Source organism: Limulus polyphemus, unplaced genomic scaffold (assembly GCF_000517525.1).
Source record: "Limulus polyphemus unplaced genomic scaffold, Limulus_polyphemus-2.1.2 Scaffold604, whole genome shotgun sequence".
In the NCBI taxonomy this organism is placed as follows: domain Eukaryota; kingdom Metazoa; phylum Arthropoda; class Merostomata; order Xiphosura; family Limulidae; genus Limulus; species Limulus polyphemus.
Window position 1 is genome coordinate 320,492 of NW_013666214.1, and position 23,327 is coordinate 343,818.

Here is a 23,327-nt window from a genome sequence, read left to right on the forward strand (position 1 = left end):
TGGCCATGCCTAGTGGATAGACCAAAAAGAACATGTAAATTAACGTGCGATAAATCGATACGAAAAGAATAATTTTGAAGAATATACTTTAAATAGCCAGTTATTAACTTTTTGTGGCGAGGTGGTAGGGAATGAAAAATAATAATTTTGGTCAATAACTCCTAAAGAACTGATGAATAAATATCAAAGAGAGGAACAAGATTGCCCTTACAATTATTTATATTACAAAACTTATCTTATTGCATGAAAATCGTTAGTTGATGGAAACTTGTTAATTTTAAACTCCTCCCCAGTGGCGCAGTGGTAAGTTTACGAACTTACAATGTTATAATCCGGGGTTCGATAACACGCGGTGGACAGAGCACAAATAACCCAATGTGAGGTTTGCGCTAGAACAGTTTTTAAAACGGAGTTACGATGAGGAATTGAACTCGATATTAAGCCTGATACACACACAAGTTTTTAGACTAATTTTAACTGAAAATACCCCCTCCATTGGAAATTTTAACTGAAATACCCCCTCCAATGAAAATTTAACTGAAATACTCCTTCCAATGGAAATTTTGCCTTGAACAATTGCTTCCAGACAACTTCAGAAAAATATTAATTTTAGCATGGGTGAATAACTAGAAGCGAAAAAGAAAGTACAACTCTGTTATTTTTTAGGAAACAATCCTATAACCATGAGCGTTCGCGGGAGGGGGGGACACTTGCCCTCCCCCCCCCCGGAAAATGAGAAACATAATTCATTCAACGTATGTGACTTTATTCAATTCACAATTTCATACTACTTTGCCCCTCCCCGGAAAAACTTTGCCCCACCCTGGAATAATTTCTGAGGACGCCCATGCCTATAACTGTTATGCATTCACTTGAACACAATGATATCAGTAATCTCTAGAAACTACTAATACAAGACTTCTTTGCTTTTCTCAATTCACTGAAGCCGAACAAGTAAATGTATACGAAACTCGACAATTCGTTATTTTTAAGCCGCTCTGGACACCGCCAGAGACTCCTAAACCATCTTTATTGTTAATTGGTCAAACAAATTACTTAAGCTACATGATAAAGTTCATAAACATCTAGAAAGAACACTGTAACGATATGGAAGAGTTAAAAATAACCTTTACCTGTCTGGAGATGATCTCGTAGTAGATCCAAATCCTGACGTAGTCCGAGATGAAGCCATATCCAGGTACCAGCAGTCACTACAGACGTTGACACCAGTACAATGAGACAAAATGGTAAAAAGGCAGCCAGCGTGCTACCTCTGTTACCAATATAGAAATACTTACGTGAGAAAAAACAAGTAACACATTTCCTATGTTCATATTAATGTGTGTTACGTCATGAAAACAAAAAATGCTCACTGGTCTCCAGTAACCTTTGATCTTTTTTTTATTTCACTAACTGGCGTACACACTTACTCAACATAATATTAAAACTAAACTTTCAGTCACAAATTTTCTAATATATTGGATTTATTAAATGTTGTACATTTACGCGAATTGGGGTAATTATTCTGTTCTTACGTCAAAAACTGGCGGTATAGCATGGTGTTAAATTAGTTTTGTCGATGTAAGAATGGTATCTATAGTCGAAACTCCAAATAAGGCTGTAATTCGTTTTTCTATACCAAAGAAGTTATATAATGCTTTTTCTACTGCAAAGTTACAAAACAACTCGTGTCACGAGCTTCTATGATGAAGTCATAGTCGGCGGAACATATTTTAATTTTCAGGGAGGAGACAACGACAACTGGGGGAATAACTTTATTTGCTATGTTAACCATGATCATTGAATTCAAAGACAGCGACTTTCCCTGGTAATTGCACACCAGTTTCTATACCTCATTCAAAGTTTATGGGGCATGTGCCCCACTGATAACCGAGTTAGCCCCTTGGGTTTTGACGCAGAAAGTATTATTTTGTTTCATTTCAGCAAAAAAAACAATAGGCCTAAAATTTGTGATAAAAATCACGCTAATGCTACCATATAAAAGTTTATAAGGTATGTGCCCCAATTGCCCACCTGATTCCGCCACATATGGATGAGAAACGTTTGTGTTTATGGAGGCATGGTATGTGTCTAACTGGTCAAAACGCAACATAAACCAACAGAAGTCTACGCTATTCCAACCAAATCCAAAACTTGCAACTTAAAGGCCGAAAAGATTTTTTTTTTTCAAAGGAAAGGCTTATGCAGGATTGGAAACTACCGACAAAAGATAATAATAAGTTTGCTTGTATTATGACAATATGACACACTATATGTTACTAACCGTCTGTGGCTGAGAATACATATGATGGTCTGACCTTTGCCACTATTCTTTGTCTGAGTTTCATTACTAACATTTGCCATCAATCAATTACAAATCTGGGAGAAGAGTGTCACACTTCCTGCAAATGGGTATCACGTGAAGTTTCAAGATCTTTCCCATCTGTTCCTATGTTCCAAAAGCCACTTTTCGAAACCTTTGAATTAATATTGAATATCTGGCATAATAAACACATTCCGTAATATCATTGGGCACATCGTGTGATATGCATTATTTTACCAAAAGAGGCATAGTCCTTCCCAACAGAACACCAATGATGTCCACAATATAACAACACGAAAAGACATCCATGGCGTCTTTAACTACCACATATATCTAGTCTAAACCGATTAAACAAGGCTCACGTAGTGATACTACTCTCACTACTCTTCAAGGATAGACGACAGAACATGATACTACTCTCATCACCCTTCAAGGATGGATGACAGAACACGATACCACTCTTCAAGGATGGATGACAGAACATGATACCACTCTCACCACTCTTCAAGGATGGACGACAGAACAGGGTACTACTCTCACTACTCTTCAAGGTTGGACGACAGAACATGATACCACTCTCACCACTCTTTAAGGATGGATGACAGAACATGATACCACTCTTACCACTCTTCAAGGATAAATGACAGAACATGATACTACTCTCACCACTCTTCAAGGATAAATGACAGAACAAGATACTACTCTCACCACTCTTCAAGGATGAATGACAGAACATGATACTACTCTCACCATAGTATCAGGTTGCTATTATAATGAGTACTATCCATTTAAAACACTGGTCTTCACCTCTGTTCGAGGCACCATGGAAACCAATGGCTTGCACATACGACAGTAATACGTGGCTTGAGGGTTGCATACTGTTCATGAAGCTGAACGTTAATGAGCAACATGCACAGTCAGGTTAGTATGTCACATGAATACGATATGTAAGCGTTCAGTGAATTTGGTTAAGAGTACTGGTAGGTTGAAGTTTCTTAAAACACTCTTGTCACGAATCCAGCATCTAATAAACACTCTTCCTTAAAGATCCATACGTGTTTTTCTTCATGGTACTCGATTTCAACTACCCAAAAGATGCAACTCTATTCTTTAAATAGTCTATGGAAGAGAGCATGATGAAGCTGAAGCTTCAGTACGGGCAGACCCATACTAAGTTAAGGTGTGATATTTCATTATTTTGTTAATAAACAGTATAATGCATGGGAATATTGTCTGACAAAAACAAAAAAAAACTTTTAAATGAATTATAAATTTTGCCTCAATATATATATATATATATATATATATATATTAGAGGAGACCCCAAACAAAGCTGCGGTTAAATTAATATTTTTATTGCAACATTACTTCTTTAAATAAAAGATCTATAGGATAATACAAAACAATTCTTGTGGCAGACACCGAAATCTACAAGTCCACCTGTTTTAGGCCTAACATTAGTTAAGGCATTATTAAGTACCACCTATATTCGATAAAGAAATAAATTAACACTATACCTTGTGTACGTTTTTTGCTTTAGTTTAATTATGGCTAAATTTATACTGTTATTCTACGACCTAACGTTAGACCTTTTTAAAAATTTTGATGAGATTTTAATATGTTGTACAAAATGTATATTAAAGTATATTTACATCGGCCTTTTGTTTACATCCATTGAAACGAAGTGCGCGCGAATTTTCAGCACAGACTAAAACTGAGTATATAATAGATGTATGAGCACTTGATAGTACAATTTTGTATCAGTTCACTATACACATGAAGTCATTCTGTTCTGGTATAAATTACGTTCCAATCTATAAACACCTAACATAAACTTACTAAAATCAATGACATTTAAGTTTAGAACAGAAAAAAATAATTCCACATTTACAGGAAATAAATGCAAACAGTTACAATTAAACAAATATGAAAAATGTATGCCTTAAAATATAACCATAACATACACATATAACACCAAAGGTAGTGGGAAAGCACACCTTTATGAAAAAGAAGGGTTTTGCTATTGGGACTATTTGAAGTGTGGTCCCACCTATGGCATTAATATATTACTAAACTAGCTGGAGTACCCTTCGCCTGGACGGAAGTTATGTAAATTCATGATTAATGAAAAGTTATCTTAGCACATGAAAAGTTGCTGCCCTTATATGTAATTGTAAAAAACGCAAAGATGCCTATAAACACTGCAAAACACAAAATTTAAAACCACAAGTTTGCATGTATCTCTGCATAGACCCAACAATCCTTCATGCCAAATTTGGTAAAGGTCCATCAACAGGGGGCAAAGTAATGGTAAAAAAAAACTCAAAAATTTCCATAAAAACCGCAAAACTGAGAATTTGTATGCATTTCCCCATGGACCAGATGAATCTCCATTCTAATTTTGGTGAAGATCCATCCACACACTGCGAGGTAGTTACATGGTCATACAACAGACTGTACGATTATATTTATATAGATGCTTGTTATCAACACTGGAACATATGTGGTGGAGTAAACTATTCCAAGAGTAGTAAGGTTCCGCGGTCTTCTCTTTCCATTTAGAAAACGTTCGAGAATGCTTCAATTAACCTTCATATAGGATTCGGAGATTGACAAGAAAAAAATACTGAACGTTAGCTGTCTCACAACACGCCATGATACAGTTGATGATAAACCAGTTATAGTCCTTTAAAGTATATTTCTATCATACTGCCAGGGCAGCAATGATCTGAATGTCACAAAATGACAAGCCATTTATGACTTTCTTAATGACTGTGTGGATCAAGTCCAAACCAGTTAAAACAGATTCACAGAAAGTTACATACAAAGCATTATGAAGATTGCTATCAAAACCATGCCACAGAATTAAAGCCTCCAGAGAAAGATTTAACATGTTTAAAAATTCGCATAGACCGAGTATTTGCATTTACAGCGTATTACTTTAGTTTACTCTATCTTATTTGCTAAACGAATCATTTCGGGAACGAATTTTCAATGTCAACCTTGTAAACATCTAAATGAACATACTCTTCATTTACAGCGTATTACTTTAGTTTACTCTATCTTATTTGCTAAACGAATCATTTCGGGAACGAATTTTCAATGTCAACCTTGTAAACATCTAAATGAACATACTCTTCATTTACAGATTATCATGTTAGATGAACCATTTTTGGAACATTTGACTACTAAGACGAAAACAATTAACCTTAAAACAGAAACATATGTTAATAATTCGAAGCGTAACCGAAGGTTACAGTGAATTTCCAGCTATTGGTTAGCAATCTATTCTTACAATTGGTATTATGTAACGTGGGAAAAAGACGTTCCTAGTTTATCTATGTAGTTATCGATCATTGATGAGTTGGTTTAGGATTGAAAGATTTGTAAAAATATTATAAATCTACTTCATACACAAGATATTCGTATTCTCCCTTTTTTTAGATGGTATTATAATCTTAGGTACCATTCCCAGTAAAATACAAATTTCTTTGTCACTACAAACACAACCAACTCAGCTTGAAAAAGTTTTGAAAAATGAAGTAATTTTTTAAATAAATCATTCAAAGTAAATACACAAGACTTTTTAGAGCCTAATTGTTCGTACTTAATACATGAACACATTTAACGCAGTCAATAATCGAATTATTAGAAGGAGTAAAACAAAGCGTGAGTGTGAGAGAAGCGTTATACATGGAGCATTTTTATACAGTACTGTGTATGTTATCATCCGACTGTCACCAATACGACTACAGCATTTCCGGCATTACCAATCACTATAGCAAAAGGATCTCCAGACAGCATCGCCGAGTCAATAACTTTCTAACTAGAATCCCCGAGTCTGAAACTTTCGGACTAGCATCCCCGAGTCTGAAACTTTCGAACTAGCATCCCCGAGTCTGAAACTTTCGAACTAGCATCCCCGAGTCTGAAACTTACGAACTAGCATCCCCGAGTCTGAAACTTACGAACTAGCATCCCCGAGTCTGAAACTTACGAACTAGCATCCCCGAGTCTGAAACTTTCTGATTAGCTTCCCCGAGTCAGTTATTTTCTAGCTAGCATCACAAAGTACTTTCTAACTTTTATCCTCGAGCTAGTTATTATCGGGAAGTTATCTGTTATTAATTCCCAAATTACTTTTTTTTCTTTCTTCAAAAACACCTCTGAAATAAACTGGCCTGGATAAAAGAGGAAGAATTTCTCAAAAACCAGTTTAACACCGAGCCTATGACATTAAGTCCTGGATATTTTTAATTAAGAAGTATTCAAATACGTTAACCAAACATACTGAAACATTCCTGCATCTTTGTTAAATCAGGTTTGCGAATTTTGTCAAGCTCTTGTTCTGAATCGATTAGGTAACAACAATCAGTGGCTCCCGTGTCCAATCAAACACAACGGGCAGTAGCTGGTGCAGTGTATCTGCAGCAATACGCCGAAAATAATTAACATATATTTAAAATGTTCTCGATATACAATCTTGTTTCGTAATAAACTAATCTACGTACAGTTTTAAAGTTTACATATTCCATACTGGCTTTTTAGATAGCCACGACGTCAACTCGTGTTATATTTTATTTTGTTTTTTTATTAACTTAGTACAAAGTTACATTAGGGCTACCTGCTCATAGCTGTCCATCGTTTTGAACTGACAATGTTAAAAGGAAGAAACCTAATTAACAGAACCCACCGCCAACCGTTGAGCTACTCTTATCTGACCGAATAACAGGAGTTGACTATCAATCTTATAGCTCGTCCACAGCCACACAGCATGGTGAGCGTATTTATTGTTGCTCAGGATGTAACCACTAAGCCACGCCCGGCGAATCCACTCGAGAGCAGTTGTGTTACGCAACTACGAACACAGTTTTTTTATCGTTGTCATGGTTACTAGACTATACAAAAATGTCTATCTTTCTAAGTGTCATGTCCGAGCAGAACGTCAACGATCGGTGTTCCCTTCCACATATTCGTAGCCTTTGTTGCTTTCAACACTTCTGCTTCCCTCATGTTCATCCATTTAGTGAGACTATTGATGTAAGTCAGTCTTCACTTCATTTCCCTTCACTTTTTCCTGTTACTACTATATATATATATATTTTTTTTAGCTCGTCTTTTCTCATAACGTGACTCAGGAACTGGAGCTGTCTCATTTTAATTATTGTTATCGTATCTCTTTCTCTTCTCAGTACCTTCTCATTCGTTACATGATCCGTCCACAATATTCTCATCATTCTTCTATAAAACCACATCTCAGCTGCTTGTACAGTCTCCTTTCCAAAGTTAGAGAAATTGTTCAACAATCAGTTAAGCCTAATTATTAACTGGTTACTAATTTTTTATGATTAATTAATAATCACCAGCTACTTTTTTTTCCTATGTTTCCGCTACTAGTGTGCTGCTGTCTTCAAGGAAGGCCCCTATATTTCCACAACTAGTGTGCTGCTGTCTTCAAGGAAGGCCCCTATGTTTCCGCTACTAATGTGCTGCTGTCTTCAAGAAAGCCCCTATGTTTCCGCTACTAATGTGCTGCTATCTTCAAAGAAGGCCCCTATATTTCCACAACTAGTGTGCTGCTGTCTTCCAGGAAGGCCCCCTATGTTACCGCTACTAATGTGCTGCTGTCTTCAAGAAAGGCCCTATGTTTCCGCTACTAGTGTGCTACTGTCTTCAAAGAAAAGCCTAATAAGTACGAATTTTAAAGTGATCAAGAAATGCAAATAATTCTTACGCACTATTTTATATTTCTTTTTTGATTCCACTTTTTATTCAAATTAAAATACATCACTAAAGTCTTCATACTTACAGTACAAAGCGACACCATTCGTTGAACTCTGCTTCTACAAATTCAACTTTGAAGGTTCAAACCTTTAGTCATGTGACTATCGAAATACTTTCACAATGCCACAAGAATACGAATCACCAATAAGAAAACTTCTATACTTAATTCCGATAATATCTAATGTGGTCACGTGACTGCGAACCAATTTCCATACAATCTCGAGTGTTGTCTCTCAAACACCTGTTTGCTATTTTACTATTATCAAATTAACCCTCCTTTGACGATTGAAAACAGAGAAAATTAACGCTTGATTTTCCTTATAGAACTGTGAATTATATACATTACAAGCGATAAATACCAATAAAACTATAACTTCACTGGAAGAAAGAACATTGATATCAAAGATAAAAAAGACAATGTCGTGTTGAATAAACTAAAACATCTTAATTCATTTATTTTACTGTTTCGTGTGGATTTTATCACGAAATGGCTTCTTGTGTAAGTAATTTACATCATTTATCAAATAATATACATTAAATAAGGCGAACATGCGAGAGACTGCTGTGCAAGATGTAACCAGTTAGACTCAAAGTACAAAAAACATGGTAATCCTCAGTATAGGTAAGGATGTATCCGCAAACGTGGTTAAACATTAAAAAATTCAGATTTTAAAAAATAAGGTCGTTACGTGTTGTAACGCAGAAGCCTTCAGTTAAATCCTCACAAGTTAAGGAAATACACTTGCTTATTTCTATTACTCAGAACTAACAGCATTTAGTTTGTTGTCTTCACGGGGATGGAGGGGTCGGCGTGCGTCATTCGCCGGCAATATCAAGAGAGAACGTTTAAATGGATGGGAAAACTAATAAAGTAAGGGGTTTTATAATCTCTCTGGGCCACTTCTAAGATTCCCTGACAGTTCCATGGTGACCAGAGTTTCCGAAGTTGGAAATTTTCGTTAGGGACAAACAGACACAAGCCGGCTTATATTATCAAGGGTTATAGTACATACAGCTAAATTATAAACCTACAAAATCAAATAAAATGAAAACATAACGAAGACAGACAAGAACTGCTAGGTTTACACTCAAGTAGCAAGCAAAAATATATAATATTAGATCAGTATAAAAACACAATATGTCAGAAGAAAAGTGGTCAAGTTAGAAAATACATCAGGCTTCCGATGCCACAATAAAATGCCATGTTAGGTTTTAGATTGTTTAACAGTACCAGGTTTTCTATAAACAATATTATTAAACCCCATTTACCGGGAACATAAAGCACAATTAGTTAATCCAACGCCTAATTTGACCACGTATTTAATGTATTAAGTTTTTGCACTGTGATAATAACGATCAACAAACAGACTCTCAATCGTGTTAGGTTGCTAGACTCATGTTCACCACAACCTGTTTTGTTAACCTCATTTCCAATATTAAGCTTCTTTTGTAAGCATAGTAACACGAGAACCAGGAAGAAGTTGGTGGAATTATAAAATACTTTCACCTTGCCTGCTTGTGATACTCTCAAAACACGTTAGTTCCTATTTTAATTTTACTACGTCATTCAGACGTTTCCACGAGATGAAATAACACTGTGAAACATGCATGTGATGCAAGGTTTCTTGGGAAATTTCGCAAGAGATACACATTTCTAGGAATCCCACGAGAGAGAGAGAGAAGAAAAAAAGATACATCTGGTATGAAATTTGTGAAAATATTTTTTAAATAATAAAAAAAAACTGTACATGTTCAAAATAATTCCCAGTCATATCCACTTTATGAAGTAAATGCTTTATCACTTCTGGAAGAGAAAAAAAAATCGTTCATATTTGATTAAGTAATTACATCACAGTTTTCTGTGTGGAAGCACTGACTTATAACTAACTTTTCTTTATGGATGTAAAAAAAAAGTTAACTTGTTGCCATATCGTTCGTCGCAACAAACACATTGTCACAACAATAACAGACATCCGGGTGTGTATGTATACGATACACATGAAAAAGACCACTGCAATATACAGCTGGGATTACGTATAAATATTCTCTAAGGGTACAGAGCTACGTACAATTATAAACTGTACAAAACATCTGGTTGTTAACATAAGTATATTTCTAAACTGCCAGTCTCTCGATATTTTTTGTCATTCCTGGCGAAAATGGGTATTTTGATTCCGAACATGGTTTTGCTAACTATATAACTATAATACAGTCCCTCAAGAATCGCCCTCTAAATATGAACATATGTATGTATTAATTGTACGCTAGTACGTTTCAGTTTTGAAAAGTTGTCTTCTTTGCACCTAATAACAACTATAACGATTTTATGCGCGCATGCGTTAAAACATCTTGCATTAAGTTTGATACCTTTTTTTTTTATCATATTACACACCATTGGTAAAGATCCTCTAACATGATATTTCGTTTCAAAACATAAAATGCAATTTCTAAACATAATACATAAAAATTACATTACGAATTTTAGGACTGTGTTACTATTTTAAAAACTAGCTTTGCGTTGCTTGACCAGCAAATTTCTTTCAGTGGTGACTTCTAAACTTTGCTTTCGACACAACAAACCTTAAGACCAACAAGTTTGAAATTAAAACTTAAAATACGACTCAAAAATAATTAATAAAAACTTACGAGTGAAATTAAAGAAGTGAATAATAATATGTAAGCTTAAAAATGGCCAATTAAATAAAAATACTATATACATTTACGCCTTAATCTTTAAGGTCAGATTAAACATGAAGCATGAGAGGGAAATGTCTGGAAATAAAAGGTGTTATCATAGAACAAAGAAAGTAATTGAATGATGAAGTTTTCGCTACATACCCTGTAGCTTCCAAGTTGACGAATCAGATTTTCTTTTCTGATTTCATTGCATATCGCATCCTTTGTTTTGTAACGTCTTATCCATCACTCTTTTAGAAACAATCAAAAATCGTTTGTACGAGGTGTTCAGGCTTACTACTTTCAGTAACATAATTTATTCATTTTCATACACGCACCTACAAGGCACACTTCACAGGCATCCACTATTGAAAACTTGAGATAAATCTTAGGGCTTCTCTGACATTCACTGTTCTGATTTTTCTGGGATGACAGAGTTAAATTGTTGTACAGGTGAAGACATCGAATATATATTTTTTTACCAAGTTTATCATGGCTAAACAGCAATATACTGCTGCAGAAATATTAAAAAACAACAACAATGAATGTCGGAGAAGCCCCAGGATTTACCCACAAACTGAGAAAGCACGTTATCCTGCTGAAGTTAAACGGTAGTCACGTGATCTACTCAACGTATAATGTAAACACTAAAGTTTGGGATTCTATGGAGACGATTTATATGCATCCTCAAAACAAATACATTTCTGAAGGAAATAAGGTTAGTATAAGTAGTATATTATACGACACATACAAACAGACGTGATACTGTAGATCCTACAGCACAACGGAGAGAAAGGATTAAACAGAATTGCTACAACTGCTTGACGTTTTCATGTCATAAATGATTTTAAGAAGTTTTATCTTTAAGATATTCAACGAGTATTTAGAAATGTTAAGAGTTATTTGTCGGGAAATACTTTCACCAGAGTGTTACTAACTAGTTGTGTAAAGAAATGTATCGGGAGCAAGCGTAAAAAAGCATTGAACACTCTGCCCCTTGTAAATTCATTAAAAAATAACTACATAGCTTATACTCACGAACTTATAACACACGTTGTTCCATACTAAAATAATGACCTACAAATGACTGCAGGAACAGTTCATAATTATTAATTATCAAAATTATGAGTAACGTTCAAGCTGTACGCAAAATTATAAATATGAAGCCTAATCTATTATTCGATTTATCGCTTGTTATTGAGTTAGACCGGTTTCGAAGATTTCCACCATTTATCAGTAATCCTTCTTACAAACAGATCGAACAGAAAAGGCATCTTATAGCTGTATTGTTTTTTTTTATTATTGTCCTTTACTCAGGGTCCCCGAAAGTGTTATCTTTCAAAAGTACATAAATCCCAATTTAAGAGTAACAAATATCGTTATTTCTTGCTTTTGAAGTTCATATGTCATACTGTGTCGTAGCCTACAGAATGCATAATTCTACTCGTGATTCAAGGCATGTGCACACTTTACTGACATCACAACAGTACAAACTGCAACGTTAAGCGTTCCTTATGTGTCATTTTAGTGTCTAATGACCGACTGACAGACAATACACTACTGTATAATGGTGCAAGTGGTTAAAATAGATGACCCCCTTTAGGAATAAAGGGGTTGAAGAATATGAAGTATTGATGCTACTAATTTATTATTCTGAATTATTCGGCACACAAGCAGTTTAACATAAAAAACAAACATGAATTAATAGCATCAATGTTGCATACTCTTCATACCCTATATCAGTTTCTAAACTTTTGTTTGTTCAAGAAACCCACACACATAGTCCAGAATGTTCACGACACCCTTAACGTTTTATACTCTAGTTAACAGAGGCGTGGCCGAAGGGAGGGTCAAAGGGATACACCCCCCTCTCAAATAGGTCCCAGAATAAATGATGTAGAAAAGAACAAAAATTAGATAATATTTTACTAAAATCTCACGGCACCCCTGTTGAAAAACACTGCCCTATATAAACACAGATTCACTGCGATAAGTAAAAGACAACTAAAAACACCATACATATAATACACAGTCCACCACTAATTGGTTTTTCGATTTGCCTGTGTTCACGGTTACTGAAAAAGGATGGAATTCTTCGAAACCGGTGTAACCCAATAACAAGTGGTGAATTAAAGGACAGATTGGACTTCATCTTCATACGATTTTGTTGTTGTTGTTACACAATACGAAATGGTGAATGGTACATACTATTGAAACGCTATGTAAATATAGATTAAATTTGGTTAGTAAAAGGCAACTAAAAACACCATACATATAACATATGTGAAATTATTTTGTCGTGAGTAAAATAAGAAAAAGGGTGCTAAATTAAATTAACCAAGTTGGTCACCAAAACAACGACGAAGCTGTGTACATATCCTTCGAAACGAAGATACCCTTCAAATAAAATAAGCCTGCATTCAGATAAAGTCCCAAGTATAGGATACCAATGCACTTGTACTTACTTTTAAACCCTAGCATTTTCTTGAGTGATCGATATATTAGGGGGGAGGGTGTATTCGCCTGTATTAATGTTGATAATTGCGAACGACCCCTTACATGGAACTCTCTCTTAGAAAGAACATTTTCATGAAAGAAAGGAGTCGCTGAAACGTTGACACTGTATTTCAGAATACAAAACATATTTCACAGCACTGTTTGAAAAACAAGGTTGGACCTGAAGAAAGAAGATCACAAGTGTCCCGAAACGTCATCATAACATAATATTCAAGACAAGATGTCCGATAGTAAAAACTATCTAGATATTACAAAGTATATGTGTCCCGAAACGTCATCATAGCAAAATATTCAAGACAAGTTGTCCCACAGTAAAAACTATCCAGATATCACAGTATACGAGTGTCCCGAAACGTCATTATAACATAATATTCAAGACAGCATGTCCAACAGTAAAAACCATCACACAGTATATGAGTGTCCCGAAACGTCATCATTATATAATATTCAAGACAAGATGTCTGGCAGTAAAAACCATCCAGATATCACACAGTATATGTTAACGACCGACAGAGCTACTGTTAAAAATATACAGTATTTGATGTTACTGTTATGACAATAACGGCTTGGATTCACGAAAACAAGCACAAATTGGGGGAAAAAAAGGCGTACTAATAATGCCACGGCCGGTATTAGCTGGTTACGTAGTATATGGTAATATAGAATCAATGCATTATCGAACTAAGTAATACTATGTACACAAAAAACAGCATTAAAGACATGTGAGCCTTTTCAGGCACAAACCTGTCTTGTAAGTGAACTGGAATTTCAAATTGAGCTGCATGCACCTTCTACGCATGTAGGTTAAATGACCAGATTAGGTTTAATTGTTCTTAATTTTCTACTTATCAAAGGGAGGGCAATAAACCAACAGCTAAACCAAAATGCAACCACAAATAATGCACGTGGAAAATGGGATAGAAACTGCCTCAACTAAATCATAACGACTAATGTCCAAAATCTATCGATTAAGGGCAGACTGTCTGAAAAACAGAAAGGTAGTGGTATGTCCAGCCTGAACAACACCTAATGCAATACCTGTAATAAACGACAAGGTTAGAGGTCTTTAAGGTTCAGAATCCGAGATTGACTACTTCTACAACGCCCCGACTACCGAAAGCATGTTCAGAACATATTGGGGCTCGAGCCTTGGCAATACCAATCCGCTGCTCGACACATTAACCACGTCCAGCCAGACAGACAAATTGGCAATTATTCTGTATTGTTAAGGCTACATACTAGCTACATTATAAAATGGTGTCTGGCGAAAATATGAAAGATATGACAAAAAAAAGGGGGGGGGGGGGTTTCTACCATATGCAAACAAAATACATCACGCAAAGTTCCAATACCAAAAAAATTGATAAAAACATTTTTCGCCCTAAAGTTCTTGCGGATTAATTACTCTGTTGGTTACAAGATTTCTTCCCTAACAACACACGAGTCACGTAACAAAAAAGGTGTAAATAAAAATACTACCAATTACTGCTACGTATTTTCCATACAAAATGAGTAATTTCACCTATTTTTTGGGGGCAGTTCTTTACACCGAGTTTTATAACAGAAAAACTAATACACACATAAAATTACTCAATATAATACAATATGTAAACCACATCGGTAATGAACGGTTTATCCTCGGTAATTTCCGGGTTATAATGTTCTAAATTAACCACACAAGCCTTGTTCCATAAATGTCATTGTTTTAACATTAAATCTTTTATTGGATATTCGCAGATATTTCATATACAAAAACGTGGAGTAAGAACTTTTACGGTGTCTCGAATAACGCAGAATAAGGATGCTTACTGCTTATTATTATGTTCTAGCTTTACTTATATGACATTTATGTAAATTTATAACACAAAGAATACGGCTTTCACATTCAAAAATCAAATTACAGTACAATTACTTGTAAGAATATTTCTTAAGAAACGTACTTCGAATAATTTGACGACTGCAACGAGAAAATTTAATGTACTGTAATACTAACCTGTATTATAATAAAACAAGTGGACGATGGCACAGATATTCGGATAATAGTAGCTTGTAATATTCTACGTGCATATGAAAACTAAACCTTTAGAGATAATTCACTGCTTACCAGTAGGGGGCACTAAACATGTTTATTACTGACAATTTTATATTACATTATTGAATTAATGTGTTTTTGAGTCAACAGCAATCGTTATAAAAGAATCGTATTATAGGTACCGATTGAAATAACAAGCTAAACCTTTAGAGGTACTTCACTGCTTACCAGTAGGGGGCACTAGACGTTTATCACTGAAACTTAATATTACACTATTGCATTAATATGATCTTGAGCTAACGTCTATCGCTATACAAAAAAAAATAAAAATAAATCGTACTATAACTACACATTTATGTCATAATACACATACACGAAAAATAAATTCAAGTTATTAAAAACAGGAGTTTTAGAGACATTGTATCTTAGAAGCACTACTTTCCTCCCAACTTAATATACTCTATGTAGCTGACTAAAATCGATCTATTTTTCTGCCGCGTCTGCACACATAGATAACATGCATGTACGGAAGTCAATATCCCTGTCTCTAATACAAAGGAAACAATGTGAAACGTGTGTCACCTGTTAGCACTCGACAGTGAGAACATAACCATGGTGACACAACAAAATAACTGAAATACAAACGAAGGTACGCTTTACTTCCCACGCCTTTATCTCTCTTTTCTTTGATATTAGGCTTCCAGAGTACGTACGTACGTATACGATTCGACGAACATTCCAGTTAATGATAACTCCATATACACTTATACTGTATGTAGTAATGTTAATAGTTATTATTTTTAATTATTATTATTTTGCTAAAGCTATCTTGGTTTAAGTATTAATCAATAACGTCTATTTTTTGTACAAAAGCTTTTTAATGCGTCCTCTAGCGGGAATCTTAAACATTCATACTCCTAATGTTACACGAGATTTATTATTCGTCACTAAATTAGCATATTCTTCTATGCGTTTTTTTTAATCTTATATTCGCTGGAAGATGTAATGAGAAACGACATTACAAGAACGTAGGAGTTGGGAGAGGGGTGGGGTACGTATCCCCAATAATTTCTAAACAGCAGGCTATGTTAAACATATAATTCAATATTGTTATTACTGTGTCGGTAATTTAAAGAAATATTGTAAATGGTAGCATTACATTTGGCTGGTCTAAGTTCTTAGATTGACTTTATATTTATGAAGGCCTCATAATAGAGAAGAAGTAAAAATACAGTAAAACTTTTTTATGTTGTTGTTCAGCAAATCCATATAATGGTATCATTTTTTAAAAAAATCGCATGTGTTTGTGTATTCTAAGTACTTAAACTTATTTATATATTATAATAATCGCATAAACATATTGCTTTTGCCAGTAGGTAACGTATAACTAACGTGTGTTACCTTCTTGTTTGCATCTAAATATGGTATCATGAATAATAATTAATTACGTTTTGACAACATAACCGAAAAATATTATAATTTTAAGAACTGGATATTTTTAGTGCCCCCTCCAACACACACACACAATACAAAAATTACTCTTACGCCCCTTTATTACTGGTTAACAAACTTAAACCAGCTCTGAATGAGATGAGTAATAAATGATAAAGTAAATTTCGTTCAGTAACAAAAATAAATTCCTATTTATATTGAATACACCAAACTCGCATAAAATATTACTTTAAACCAAAAACTCCTTATATACGCAGAACAACTGAAGGTCCTTTAAACACTTCAATCTATACACGTAATATACACATGTATAATGTACGCGCGCGCGCACACACCTTCTAAATTAACCATCAATCAAAGATACATGTATGTTCCAGTACTTCATATCTGTAATTTCTACAGTTAGAAACCAGGGGCGTGTGTCATTGGACAAATGATGTTGATACAGAATAAGGCAAAATATCAGACCTCACTTGAACTTCATTCTCCATCATGGCTTCAGACTGGGATATAGTTCAAATGTTTCAAGATACACAAGATAATTACTTCAATTGTTCTTACATAAACTTTACTAAAAACCTGAATGAAAAGGAATATTGAATTTTTGAAGAAAAAATGTTTAGATTCAGTGATCACTTATCTCAGTATCCTAGCCTAAAAGACTACTGAAACCTAACATAACATCCAATATTCTCTATTAGTCCTGAAACTGAACAGATGTAACTTGTATGTTCAATTCCGATTCAAGTTAACAGAAGATAAAAAGGAGTACAGAATTTCAACAGTTAAAATCACCAGGATGGTTTCAGTGTTGATTTAATAAAATAGTTCTAGCCTGAATCATATCATTCCCGATATAATCTGTAAGTAACGGTAAGTGCTACAGAAAGGATATACGTGATGTTTTCAACTTAGTAAGAAACCTTTCTCAGCAGCGAAGGATAAAGTTGAGGCCTAAAGAAGCGATTTCAATCTCTAATACAAAATGGCCGCTTCCACATAAAATATATAATGTATAGTCCATTAGAATTCAGATTCAATTGTACCATTAAACGAAAGAACATATGCAAGAATAGTTGAAGAAAAGCGACTAAGTATGTATGGGTAAGATTTAGATGCATAATAATATGCTACAGTTCCAATCCATCTGAAGAAACCTCATTTTTATATCACTCCATGTCATGAAAAGTTCATCTTTTAATTAACCGCGGCATATCGGTTCATAAAATGTATCCCAGTTTTTTCGTCAAGAACAAATTTTTAGCTCATAGCTCCGTCATCTCTTGACCGATTTGAGGTCTAATTACAGTTTTGAACTGATGAGGTCAAACTCTTCCGATTGATGCATTTGATCACGCCCAAGGTATCACAGATACTTTACTCTAATCCTGCCTAAAATAATTTTAATTTGAGGGTATACGAGTAGAGATCCTGATGAGTAATAATATTGAATCGGGTATACGTGCACCCCACCTTGGTATTGCTGGTGCTCAAAAATATAGTTAATAAAAAGGAAAAAAAAACATGTTGTAGATTAATTTATTCTAACTCTGCCTAAAAGAATTTCAAGTGCCGCGGGAATTCAGGATTCCCTCTTACTTCTCAGTGTAAACGTAAAGGAACAAATGCAAATGTGCAAACCGAAGAAAGGCCATCGCGATCGAGAGATGAACAAAATGATAGTAGTTTTTTTTACCAAAATTGATTTTTTTATTTTATTATTTTGCAAAAGTTTGAAATAGAAAAGTGGCAGAATATAAAAATTGTAACGATCTTTTATTGCACATTTCTGAAGTCAATTTGACTGCGAAGGGATTTCGAATGCATGATGTTTGTCATAACTGCATACAAGAGCATGTGTTGAGTCAACTAACAGTAAGGGCACATAAAATGAAGGAAACTTCGATGCGGCAAAGACTTTTCTTGCAAGAAAATACAAATGAACTGAACTACGCTGTTACAATTTCTAAGGTGCATGAAATCCACGGTGACAGACATACCGTATTATCCGACAGAAACAGGACCTAGAGAAGCGCCATTTAATTTTTAACCACTAATTCTCATACGCCCCAAGTTATTGACAATGCAAATGGTTTACGTGAACCAACTACTTCAAAACATCAATAGGTTATATTCGACCTAGCTGCTAAGTATATTCGCGATGATATAATAACGTATGCATAATCTCTGCCTGAGCATTCCTGTACTTCCCTCTCTCCCTTTATCGTTCATTACCCACTGAATGTACTCCATGGATCCCTTGGGTTGTTTTTGTGATTCAATTTAACAATGAATAGTCAAACTGCTTCAAGACTACGGGAGTAGTATTCTCAAACTGTAAAAATAATAATACCATATGCACCACTTGGGGAGGGATACATCTATTATCAATAATACCATATGCACCACTTGGGGGGGATACATCTATTATCAATAATACCATATGCACCACTTGGGGGGGGGGATACATCTATTGTCAATAATACTATATGCACCACTTGGGGGGGGGGATACATCTATTATCAAAGTTTCCTTCTCAATCGTGACAAGATTTGACCTCTCCCTTTCTCAAAAGATCTCATGTTTTATCAATCATCTCCTTTTTTTTATTCACCATGGGTACGGAATTCGTAAAATGCACAGTGAAATTTCTACCTCTCCAAGCGATACCGAATTTTAGCTTGGCATACACGCGAAATATGGACGAAACGACAAAGTCAGAGTCTCCGAAGTTCAACTTAATAGGAGGACATACCATTACGGTTAAAACGATTCCAAAGCTGAAAGTTCGAACGTTTTCAGCGGTATGTTGTGACTCGAACCTTACTCATCTGCAGCCTGACAAGATAACAAATATTCAGAAATGCCTGGTCCGATAAGACAGTAAAAATAGTTTGAAGCTACACAAATTTTCACAAGGAATAATTTTACGTCTTTCACATTTCTACTGAACGGAGGAATATTTTTCAATTTTACCTAATTTGTTTGTTAAGTCATTGGATAATGTTTTACAAGCAGCAAAACATCTCGAGTTTGTGTGAGCCATGAAAAAAATACAGCTCATCACGAATCATTGTATCATGCCTAACTCTGAGGTATGCTGTAAAATGTGTTGTCAGCAAGACCGCATTTTTACATATATTCTATACCTCGTTGTTAGCATTTTTAAAATATACAATTACCAATATATATGTTTTTTTTTGTTTGTTGTAATTAAGCACAAAGCTATACAATGGGTTATCTGTGCTGTGCCCACCGTGGTTATCGAAACCCGGTTTTTAGCGTTGTAAGTCCATAAACTTACCGATGAGCCACTGTTGGGCCCAACATACATTTCATTTACTCAGAATCGTTTGGATCTTACCATTTAATTGTCTAACGCAGCGGCGCTAAATTTTAATTTTAGATTGAGCTTTTCTGCGCCTATTTTAAAACTGAAAATTGTTGTTAAGTGCAAGGCTGGCGACACAATCGACTGTCTGTGCTGTGCCTAAAACGGGTATAGAAACCCGATTTTTATCGTAACGAGCTAACACTGAAATCAAAAAACAAAAGTAATGCCAATTTGGTATTGTTATTTTTCTATGGATTCCTTTTTAAATACACTTCTCAATAATACAAATGAACGTCTAATTCATATAACAACAAATTACAAAAAGGTAAATGTGAAGCCTAATCTATCATTCAGTTCACCACTGAATTATATCAGCTTCGAGAAATTCAACCCCTTATCAGTAAACTTGTAAAGGGTAAATCGAAAGAATAAGACTAACCTTCATATAGCGGTAGAGTGTGTGTGTATGGTGTTTTGAGATACCGTTTACTCACAACGATCCCACTTCTTAATTATACGATCACGAATATTCAAGGTTTCACTAGCTTTGCATGTATGCATCTAAATAAACAGTCTTATGTTTACCTGATAACACTACACGTTTCGTGTTCTTTCGTCAAAACAACAAAACTGGAGTCTTATTCTCACTCCACGAACCGCATTATCTTTTTTCTTTGGTATTTCTGCACGCTTCCTCTACAAACATATAACCGAATTCCTTAATAACCTAGACTAGACTACTATAAACTATTTATAAATCTTTTTGATTTCGACTGAAAAACAAATATTTTCAACACTACTTATATTTGGTACACACGCTCATTTAATTAATTTGATTTTATCATAATGGATAAAAAAAAAGACAAGACTTGTCCAATATGTGAAAGACTAAGCAAAAAAATTCCAGTCCATTGAAATCACCAGCTGGAGGCCTGTTTCCAAAGTTATGTTGATTAAATGAGTCTATATAAAATAAAAGTAATAGATTCAAGATAGTTGTACATTATTCGGAAATGTTATTTTTAGATAAAAGTCCAGAGGTAGAGCTTTTGGGTGGATTATTTTTAATTTTTGTTTAACTTTATTACAATAGTTCGACCACTCGTGTGGCCATCACCAGGTAACTGTTATCTGTTCCTCTCCTCACAACAAATGTTATTTTTAGTTAACATAGATATTTTTTCATTGGAGTCTAAAAAACGGGTACCGTTATAAAATAATTTATGCTTGTGTATCACAATCGTGTTTAATTTACATCTGTATGTATATATGTCGTGTTCTGGTTTTAATATGTGAAAGAGCTTCTTGTAGAATCCACATATGTGTTCGAATTCTTTTTTTTTGTTGTTGTTTGGTTTGCGTTGAAAACCATAGAATCAATAAAAACTGAATAAATCATAGTTATATAGTAAAATACATCTAAGTTGTAGTTCCTTTTACCAATTCCACCACCATCTGAGTGTTGAAATGTTTACAAACATTTTACTCTCACGTTGGAAAATGTCTATATTAATCAAACATGGCTTAGATTTTTTGTGATTTATATATATATATAACAGGCCTTATGATAGCCACTAAAACGCACAGCAAAAGTATTATTGTCTACATATGATCTATCTCCGAACATTTCTATAAATCCTTACACAGTTTTTACATTCCAAATAATATTACAAATCAACTATTTTTTTCATATTTCGTATCCTTTCAATATAATTGCACAATTCATCAGTCAAGGTAAACATCTGAATTCATGGAAAACACGCCACCTTGGCTCGACAACAAAAAATATCTACATTACAATGGAGAATAGGATGAAATCTATAAAGATTGGGGAGGTTACTAATTTTGGCGAAAAAGGAAGTGTGTCGCAAAACTATACTGGGGAGTACACCCCCTCGGAAACGTTTTGTAATTTTCACTGAAAATGGTGTATTCTGATGATACCTGAGGATGTTTTTCGCCTTCTAAATATTTTTATTTTTTTATGAAAATAGGTACAAAATTATAAAGCGGATTGTTTCTGTCTGTCTGTCCGTGGTGACGCAAATTTTCAAACTTTCCGCCTTCTGATCACCCTGAAAATTTCTGGGGTTCTTAGGTATACCACTCAGACATTCTAAATTGTACGAATTTAACTACTACTCCACTCCGTTTTAGTGCTTACTTCTTGAACCCTGATGGACATAAGATTGAGGGTTTTTAACTATGTTCCAGATATCCATGACATCCACAAGTAAACGACAGGCAGTATGTTGAAAATATTTACACTACTATGAAGAAGATGACAAGTAGGGATGAATTCTTAGCAAATATTACGCCAGTATTCAATAAAACCTTTACAGCGAATCACGTCCTCATAAATCAAACATTTAACATTATGCACAATTCAGAAGTTCCTCCATTTTCTTTTTCGTCCGTTTTAGTTCTTAAAAATCTATCACAGAAGCCGAGCATATTAAATATTAAAATGCCAAACTATCATATTTTCCAACTAAATACTTATGCCCCCCCCCCATATATTAAAAGCGTTAAACCTTTAACATTAATGTTCAGCGTGCATTTATATCAATAGTAAGACTTTTTTTTTCACCCGAGTATTTAACTCCATCAATGTGTAAGTCCTTAACATAAGTTAAAAGCGATAATAAGTTATTGTAACTAACCATTTAGCAGCAGTAAAAGACAGAGAGCTCAGAGAAAGCCAAGATTTAGGTATAAGAAGAGAGGATCGTGGTTATATCAGGGGCGCAGCCGGGAGATGAAGGTCGAAGGATCACTCCAATATTCTAAAAAGGCTCACTATCTTATTATTTTTTCCAATACACACTTGACTTTCATGTGGTGATGGCTATGCTCCTGGTTATAAGTACATAAAATGTACAACAGCGATAACCCAGTTATATCAGGGGCGTAACCGGGAGCGGGGGCAAACGACATCCCAATATTCTAGAAAATATTTTCAATACACACTTGACTTTCTCGTAGTGCTGATTACGCCCCTAGTTATAAAATTTACCATCAGCGATAATCCGGCTCACGATAAAACTATGTTTGTCGTTGAATATAGTAAGTTTATGAACAAAAAATATATATATATATATATATATGTGTAGTTAGCAAATAATGCTGCTCTGTTTATATATGGTACAAGGAAGATTCTGAACCTGTAACACCCAAGCACCGAGAAAAATGTAAAAAAAAAAAAATCC

At 34.7% G+C, this 23,327-nt stretch overlaps 1 protein-coding gene across 3 annotated transcripts in view; it reads right to left on the reverse strand.

Annotated features, from left to right (window-relative positions):
• LOC106459408 (EF-hand calcium-binding domain-containing protein 14-like) overlaps positions 1-23,327 on the reverse strand; it is a 71,335-nt gene that overhangs the window by 39,708 nt on the left and 8,300 nt on the right. For 2 of the 3 annotated variants that reach the window (XM_022385906.1, XM_013919026.2), the window contains exon 2: positions 1,134-1,273. The exons of the other annotated variant lie outside the window; for it this stretch is intronic. In XM_022385906.1, coding sequence (XP_022241614.1) covers positions 1,134-1,273 — 140 coding nt within the window. The remainder of the gene's footprint in view (positions 1-1,133; positions 1,274-23,327) is intronic. 3 annotated transcript variants of the gene reach the window in all.